Source organism: Sceloporus undulatus, chromosome 5, assembly GCF_019175285.1.
Source record: "Sceloporus undulatus isolate JIND9_A2432 ecotype Alabama chromosome 5, SceUnd_v1.1, whole genome shotgun sequence".
NCBI classification, from domain to species: domain Eukaryota; kingdom Metazoa; phylum Chordata; class Lepidosauria; order Squamata; family Phrynosomatidae; genus Sceloporus; species Sceloporus undulatus.
The window spans coordinates 189,991,453-189,999,920 of record NC_056526.1 but is presented as its reverse complement, the minus strand read 5'-3'; the positions used below and the strand labels follow the sequence as shown (position 1 = coordinate 189,999,920).

General features: G+C 46.1%; 1 protein-coding gene across 2 annotated transcripts; it reads right to left on the bottom strand.

Moving 5' to 3' along the window:
• Positions 1–1,879: 1,879 nt before the first annotated feature.
• EGR4 (early growth response 4) lies at positions 1,880–7,271 on the bottom strand. 2 transcript variants are annotated; one of them, XM_042469126.1, is made up of 3 exons: positions 7,229–7,271; positions 6,844–6,961; positions 1,880–4,223 (listed from the first exon to the last, which is right to left on the bottom strand). In XM_042469126.1, exon 3 carries the CDS (start codon positions 4,213–4,215, stop codon positions 2,866–2,868), a length of 1,350 nt encoding a protein of 449 aa, XP_042325060.1. In that variant the 5' UTR covers positions 4,216–4,223; positions 6,844–6,961; positions 7,229–7,271; the 3' UTR covers positions 1,880–2,865. The 2 variants fall into 2 exon arrangements, with proteins under 2 accessions (XP_042325060.1, XP_042325061.1); XM_042469127.1 differs by lacking the exon at positions 7,229–7,271 and having other exon boundaries at positions 6,844–7,220.
• Positions 7,272–8,468: the final 1,197 nt, after the last annotated feature.

Below are 8,468 nucleotides of genomic sequence, written 5' to 3'. Positions count from 1 at the left end.
GAGACCAGGGTTCAATTTCCACTCAGGCATGAAACCCATTGGGTGATCTTGAGCAAGTCACATGCTCTCAGCCTCATGGGAAGGCGATGGCAAACTTCCTCTGAACAATTCTTGCCAAGAAAACCCCATGGGGGCATCATGTTAGGGTTGCCAAAAGTCAGAAATGACTTGAAGGCACACAACAACAACAACAACAACAACAACAACAACAATTGTGCCCATGGCAGGAGGAAGGACTAGATTCTATGATTCTATGAATTAAGAATTCTTCTTCTCCCAATGATATTGCCCCTTAGCCCCAAAATTTCTAGAACTGTAGAGGGAGAGATGCTGAAATCCATTCACACTTATAAAACACTTAGAGATGACTTGTTCAGAGGAAGTTTGCCATCGCCTTCCCATGAGGCTGAGAGCATGTGACTTGCTCAAGATCACCCAATGGGTTTCATGTCTGAGCTGGAAATCGAACCCTGGTCTGCAGAGTCAAACCACTATACCAGACTGGCTCACAGCTGTATATAATCATAACTCTCCTGAAAGATTCATATCCAACCAATTTTTAAAAGACATGCCGAGATGGAAAGACCACCGTCCTCCAAGGCTGTCCATACCACTGTCATAGAATCATTGAATCAGAGAATCATAGAGTTGGAGGAGACCGCAAGGGCCATCCAGTCCAACCACCTGCCATGCAGGAAATCCAAATCAAAGCATCCCCTGTGACAGATGGCCATCCAGCCTCTGTTTGAAGACCTCTAAGGAAGGAGACTCCACTACACTCCGAGGGAATTTGTTCCACTGTCGGATAGCCCTTACCCTTGGGAAGTTCCTCCTAATGTTGAGATGGAATCTCTTTTCCTGGAGCTTGCATCCAATGCTCTGGGTCCTGTTCTCTGGAGCAGCAGAAAACAAGCTTGTTCCCTCCTCAATATGACATCCTTTCAAGTATTTTAACAGGGCTATAATATTACCTCTTAACCTTCTCTTCTTCAGGCTAAACATCCCCAGCTCCCTAAGTTGTTCCTCATAGGACTTTATGGTTTCCAGACCCTTCACCATTTTAGTCGTCCTCCTTTGGACACGCTCCAGTTTCTCAACATCCTTTTTAAATTGTGGTGCCCAGAACTGGACACAGCATCATTCCAGGTGAGGTCTGACCAAAGCAGAACACAGTGGCACAATTACTTCCCTTGATCTAGACACTAGACATCTATTGATGCAGCCTAGAATCGCATTGGCCTTTTCAGCTGCCGCATCACACTCTTGACTCATGTTCAACTTGTGGTCTACTTGGACTCCTAGATCCCTTTCACACGTACAAATCTCATTCAGCCAGGTGTCCCCCATCCTATATCTGTGCATTTCATTTTTCCTCCCTAAGTGCAGTACCTTACATTTCTCCGTGTTGAACTTCATTTTGTTAGCTTTGGCCCTGTTTTCTAGTCTATTCAGGTCATTTTGAATTTTGATCCTGTCCTCTGGAGTATTAGCTACTCCTCCTAATTTTCTTGGGTTTCTTTTTGTTTGGTGGTGATGGTGGGTGAGGTGCAGCCTCATAACCTTACCTCTCGATTTAAACCCACAGGTTTGTTCTCTTTTGGGAATAAAGGTGTGCCTCTTGCATTTATGTGGTGTGGAAGTTAAGGAAGAAGCCTTCCTTGATGGGCCCATGTTTTGAGTTAGTAGGGGAATGGGTTAAATGGTGGTCTGAATGTCCTTCCTTATGAGGGTATAGCACCAACCATCATTTTGAGCTTCAAACCCAAACTGCTGCTTCTCCCCACACCTTTTGTGGGAACTGAATACCTGCTTGCTGAGTCCGAGCTGGACGAGAGTTTAAAAAAGTGCTTTTGCCCTTCACAATAACCAGTTTGTTTTATTTGCAAAAATAAACACAGCTTTGTAATAACCTTGACACATCCCCTTTTTACAAAGGAAGGGAGAGAGAGAGCTTTATAGAGAAGCACAAAATCCCTCAGTCGCAATTATGTACAAAAAAATTATCGTTAGGCAAAATCTGTCCATTCCAGAACAACCATTTATATCATTAGCAAAGCAACGACTTGTGCTGATTTTACACACCTCAAAAGTCCTCCCCCACGGGTTTTACATGAGGAATTGTATCTTTAGCATTAACAACAATAATAGTAATACTAATACTTAAAATGTCACCCCCAGCTTGGAAGGTCTGTTAAAGTGCTTACGAAGGGGAGCGTGGGGGCAGTTCATTAAAAATTGGTAGCATTTCCAAAGTCATCTCGTTCTTGTATAAAATGGAGGCAGTTATTCAGATACATATGTATATGTAAAAATATATATCCATACCTATCTAAATAACATATTGCATATGTATATATATATACACACACATATATGCATATTTGTTCTTTTAAACTAAAGCTAAAATACAAAAGCAGGTGTTTTTTAAAGGAAAAAATAGACCATCCTTTGTTGCCTCCAGCTCTGTTGGGAACTGTCCATGGCTCTCATGGCACTGAAAGTTGGAGGCATGCCTCCTGGAGTTGACCATGGACCATGGGCTGAAATATGGTGAACATCCCACAGTTGTTATAGAGCTGGCTCATTCCATTGCCTGAGACCCACCAGACATGCATGTGGGATGACTTTAAATGTAAGCCAGGCCCCATTGAGCCCTTTCCTCTGTTTCCTTTCACCCATCCCTCCATTGCAATGCCATCAGATCTTTTGCACTTCGTGGAATGACTCCACAAAACAGATGGTCGCCATTCCCAACCTAACTTCTTATCTTCTTCCAGAAGAGGGAACCATTTGGGAAATGGCTTCTCTAACCTGAGTATCAAGTGCCTCCAAAAGCCCTTTTAAGCCCCTCAGAAATTAAAGTCTTTACTGGATCCCCCGAGTGGCTTTGAGTGTCCCAAAAGCAAGTCCCACCGTGTAGAAGCCAAGGCCTTTCAGCTTTTCCTCGGCTCTGGCTTTCTGCTTCTGGTGGACTTTGCTGTGTCGCTTCTTCTCATCGCTCCTGGCAAAGCGGCGGCCACAGTCGTCACAGGAGAAGGGCTTCTCTCCTGTGTGGGTCCGGATGTGCGTGGTCAAGTGGTCACTGCGGCTGAAGTTCCTTAGGCAGATGCGGCACTGGAAGGGCTTATGCCCAGTGTGGATCCGGAGATGCCGGTTGAGTTCGTCTGACCGAGCAAAGCTTCGGATGCAGTTCTCTACCGGGCAAGCAAAAGCCTTTGCGTGAGGTTTGGGGCAGAAGCATTTAGAGGAACATTTCCCCCTCCGAGACTTCTTCTTTGGCTCTGCAAGGATGCCGGCGGTGGTCTTGCTGGACCCTAAAGCATTGACCGAGGAATTGGAGGCATGCGTGAGAAAGTCCGTCATAGAGGAATGGCTAATGTGCAACCTTTGGTCATTGGAGTTTATCAAGCTTGGCAGGATTTCAGGTTGGGGTAAGGCTGCCTCAAATTCTTGGATGAGATGTGGCGGCAGGCTGGGGATTTTGGTCTCCACAAAGTCACTGGGGATTTGCGGGTGGGTGGGGAAAGGTTCAGGGTGGCAGCCAAAATCTAGGTTGGGCCCAAAGGCCCCTGACTGTTCTGGAAGGCTGTTGAGTTCTGACTGGCAGCTGACTGCCAGCACATTCTCTGTTTTGGAGCTCAGCTGGGGAAACATGGCAGGACTTGGTTCGATGGGATGGAAGGTCTCAGAGGGAGGGTATTCTGAGGGTAGGTAACTCTGAGGTGGGCCAAGAGGTTCCCAATGGGAGCAAGGGGGCTTGAACTTCTCCAGAGAGGGCGAGAGGGAAGAGAGCTTAATGCCCTGCTTGCTGTCCAACAGTTTTTCATTAAAAAGGCATTGGGAGGAGTTCTGTAGTTCAGGAGACGTTTGGACTTGCTGCTGGATGTTGGTGGAACTGGAGAAGGTAGAATACCCTTGTTCTGCTAAGGAAGGCTGTACAGAGATGTTCAGTTCAGGTTGGCAGGTAGAATAGAGGTCCAGGTGACTCTGTATGGCATCTGGGACACTGTAGGCAGCATCCATCTGCCTCTGGGGAGCTTCTGAGTTGGAGAATGGAGACAGTCCAAGGATGCCAGACATCAGATTGAAGAGGGACTCTTGATCTTGGCATTGCTCTGTCTTGATGAAGAAGCTACCCGTGTAGCTGACAGGAGGAGAAGCCTGGCCAGAGAGGAAGTAGTAATCTGCCATTTCAGGGTTCATTGTGGCTCCCATAAAGTCGCCTAGAAATGCAAAGAAATACAATTCATTTTTAGAAAGGTTCCATGTATCAAAGGCCAGTCACCTAAAACAATGCAAAGAAATATGTTTCATTTTTCAAAAAATTTCATGGATCAAATGCCAGCACACCCCGAGGAAAGGCAACACGGGGCTCTCCATATAAGATGGCCAGTGGTTCCCAAACTTTGGTCCCCCCACATGGTTTGGACTTCAGATCCCAGAATTCCTAATGGCTGGCCAAGTTGGCTGGGGCTTCTGGGAGGTGAAGTTCAAAACATCTGGAGGACTAGTATTTGTGGGAATCACTGGCATAGATCCAGTGATAGCATGGTGGCTAAAGGTGTTGAATCCATTTTGGAGATAGGGTCCAGCACTTGGAAAAGCTGCTTTAAATTTCCAATCTAAAACCCCCAGAGCATACTTACCATCTCACCAACATGGAAACCAAAAGCTGCCATTGCATAATAGTGTGTGTGTGTGTGTGTGTATATATATATAAATATATTGGTTACACTGGTTTCTATCCCTAGAACCTGCAGTTAAAAGGATTGTGTGGTAGGTTTAGGGCGAAGACCTTATCCAACACACTGGAGAGCTGCTGCCAGACAGAGTACACAGTACTGGGCTTAAGCTGGTATAAAGCAGTTTCTCATGCTTCCCAGGTAAGAAGCTGAAACCCTGCCCAAGTCCATGTCGGAGAGCCATGCAACCCTGTAGTTCTTGATCTAGGCTTGTTTTCTACCCAATTCCAAGAGTTCAAGGTGGGATGTGATATGTTACATAATCCCCATCTCTCTCATACATACACATCTCTAACCCATTTTATCTTTACAACAAGTATCTGAGGTAGGTTATCTTTAAGACTTCCTTTGAGTCAAGACTAGATCCCAGGCCTAGTTTTCATGCTGTGGAGTTTAATGTCCCCTTAAACCAGTGGTTCTTAACCAATGATCCTCTGGATGTGCTGGACATCAGCTCCCAGAAGACCCAGTCAGCATAGGTAAAGCTCAGGAACAATGGGACCAGGGGCAGAAAAGTAACTTCTTCAGCCCATGTAAATGAAAGTCAAAATCAGTATTCCCAGAGTACCACTGTGTAAGTAGCTCACAAATTTGAGATTCATGACTAAGGGCATCCATATCAGAAGCTACAAGTTGTCCAAGAAAAGACCTTCCAGCTGATCTGTGTCTTGGACCCAGAAGCAACTCTTGAACCAAGGAACCACACACTTAACTAGAAGGGGTCAGGTTCAGCTTGAACTGGGGACACTGGGGGGTCAGATCTCACCCTAGGAAGAGACTCAGGTGGGAGACCAGCATGGATTTATTCCCCATCGATCCCTATTGATAGAATCATAGAGCTAGAACAGATCCCAGATCTAGTCATTTAGATCCATCACAGCTCAATAAAATCATGGAACAACACACTTGGATCCCCAGGGCCGCTACCAATGCAAGAATCCAGCGTTCCTTTTGGAATAATAGGACTACAGACACTGAAACTAGCTTGGTTAGAGTGTCAAAATAAGACTAGGGTTTGAATCCTTGCTCAGATGTGGAAACCCACTGGGAGACACTCTCTCAGCCTTGAAGGAGAGCAGTGGCAAGTCCCCTCTGAACAAATCTTGCCAAGAAAGCCCCAAGAGAGAGTCACCATAGGGTCACCATAAACCAGAAATGATTTGAAGACATCCGGCCGCAGGAGATTGAAAGGGTTATGTAGTCAACCCCCTGGCAGTGCAGGGATCAAGAGCTCAGTTAATAGGGTTGGGAAGTATTCCAAGGGTCCTTTAGTTCAAACTCCTCACAAGAACATAAACCCACAGCTGAACATCTATTGGAAGGGGCCTCAAGTCTTACCTGTTCCCCACCCACCATTTCAAGGATCCAAGGCTGAATAGAACCATCAGATTTGGAAGGGGTCTTAAAGATCATTCTGTAAAATGGGAACAGCCACAAAGCCCTACTCATGGCGAACAGAAGAATAAGGCCCAGAAATGGCCTTGCAACACCTCCACATTCTGAGAGCGATTCAGCAACAGAATGGGCTGCCTTCCTGTGCCATCTTTTAGACATTACTTGAGAATACCCCAGTTACATAACAGACTTGCAGATCCCTGGGAGTGGGGTTGGACTACATAACCTCTTTGCAGTCTTTGCTTGGAAATACCCCAGGGACATAACAACCTTGCGGATCCATGGCAGGGGTCAGACTACATGACCCCAGGGGAGACTGGGATGTTTTGAACACTAACCCTTTGGGCAGCATTGGTGGAGAACACCAAAGACCTGGCATAACCCATGCTAGAACAGATGGCCATAGGGGAGGCCATTTCCATTTTGGGGGCCTTAATTTGCCTCCCTGAGCCCAGGCCTACCACCCAAAGACTGTCCCCTAACCTGAAACCCCTGCCATCCAGGGAACACCTAAGCAGATCAATTCACAGAGATGAAAAACACACACATAGAGATGGCTATACATATATGTCGACGTCTGCTATGGCATGCATGTCTCTCATGGCATCTCAGGAGATAAAGATAGGTACCACTGCATGGTCCTTCCAGGTTGGATGCCCAAGAGTTGCCCCCTCCGGGAAAGCAGCCCAAGGCCTTCTCCTCTTACCTGGCAGGTAATCCGGGATCCCTTCCCTCTGCGCCTGGCTCAAAAGGTCTTCTTGCTGCCCAGGGATCTGGGCATCTCCTGAGGGGTCCAGCCGGCCCTTGGCATCCAGAGAGTCCTGCTGTTGGCGAGAGGAATCCATGAGGTTCAACATGTCCCAACCGAAGGAGAAGACCAGGAGGAGGAGGAAGAAGGGAAGGAAGGGGAAAAAAGGAAGGAAGGAAGGAAGGATGGAAGGGAAGTAAGGAAAGATGGAAGGAAAGATGGAAAGATGGAAGGATGGAAGGCAGGGCTGGAGGGCAGGGCTGGTGCTGGTCCTGCAGGTGGGGGGACTCCCCTGGGAGGGCGGGAGGGTGCCCTGCTGGGGCCAGGCTGAGGGCTCCCTCACCTGGGTCTCCTCTGGGGGGCGCTCTCCTTCCTCTGGCCCTGCTTCCCGGGGTTTGTAAGCAAAGGGCTGCGGAGCTGCAGCCAGGCTTTTTATACCAGGCTCCCGCCTTCCGCTGCGTCCGGGCGCTTCCATTTCTGGAGTTCCCAAGCCAGGCGGTGCAGTGACGTAAATGCCCATAAATGGACTCAGGATGCGGACCAGGGAGACCCAATAAGGAAATCTCTCCCTGTGACGTGGCCCTGGCTTTTGGGGAGGAGGAGGAGGAGGAGGTGGGGGGGAACCTCTCTTTTTCTTACCTCTCCTTGACAATTTCCACCAACCCTCCAACTCTAATTAATTATATAACTGGGATGCCTTGGGTTTTATCCCCCCCCCCATTATGATTGATTGATTGATTGATTGATTGATTGATAAACAGAGACTGAATGACCATCTATTGTGCTGCTTTGATTGTGTATTCCTGCATGGCAGAAGGAGGTTGAATTGGATGGCCCCTTGGGGTCCCTTCCAGTTCTGTGATTCTAGGGTTGGTTGATTGATTTTTTGATTATTGATGGATTGATTTTTCAAAACTGTGAATTCTAAATGATGATTTTTTTTAAACGTGGATCATTTTAATCTGTGTGTGTGTTGTCATTTTAAAGTGATGTGCGTTTGAACTGATGTGTTTTTAGCTGATGTTGTTTATCTGTTCATTGTTGTTGCCTGGATCCATACAGAGATGCAGGTAATTAATGATAATAATAATAACAACATGGAATGTTGTTATAGTTGATGTTGTCTCTGTTGCTTCTATTTGCTGGTTGGCAGAAGTTGAGTTAATAATACAACAGAATGAAATCCAATGAACAACAAAACAAAAAACATAATGAATAATTTATTTATTTATTTATTTATTTATGTTTTATATTTTGTTGTTCATTAGGTTTCATTCTGTTGTGTTAGTAATTCAACCGACAAACCTCTCCTGCCCACCAAATAGAAGCAACAGAGACACAAAACATAATGAATACATTATTATTATTATTTCATTATTTCATTGTTCATTAGGTTTCATTCTGCTGTATTAACTCAACTCTATTTGCCCACCAACTAGACCATAACAACATTATTCACAAAAAGTAACAATGAAATGGCCTTCTTGTTGTTGTTGTTGTATGTCTTCAAGTCACCTCCAACTTATGGCGACCTGATCCCTTATTGGTTCTGGTGGCTGGGTGGGTTTCTGGGATGTTGTATT

Coding starts and splice junctions, on each gene's coding strand:
- EGR4 (XM_042469127.1), bottom strand. CDS start 6,994: ATGTTGAACCTCATGGATTCCTCTCGCCAACAGCAGGACTCTCTGGAT. Junction 4,224..6,843: donor GATCCCGGATTACCTGCCAG/GTAAGAGGAGAA, acceptor TTGCATTTCTAG/GCGACTTTATGGGAGCCACA.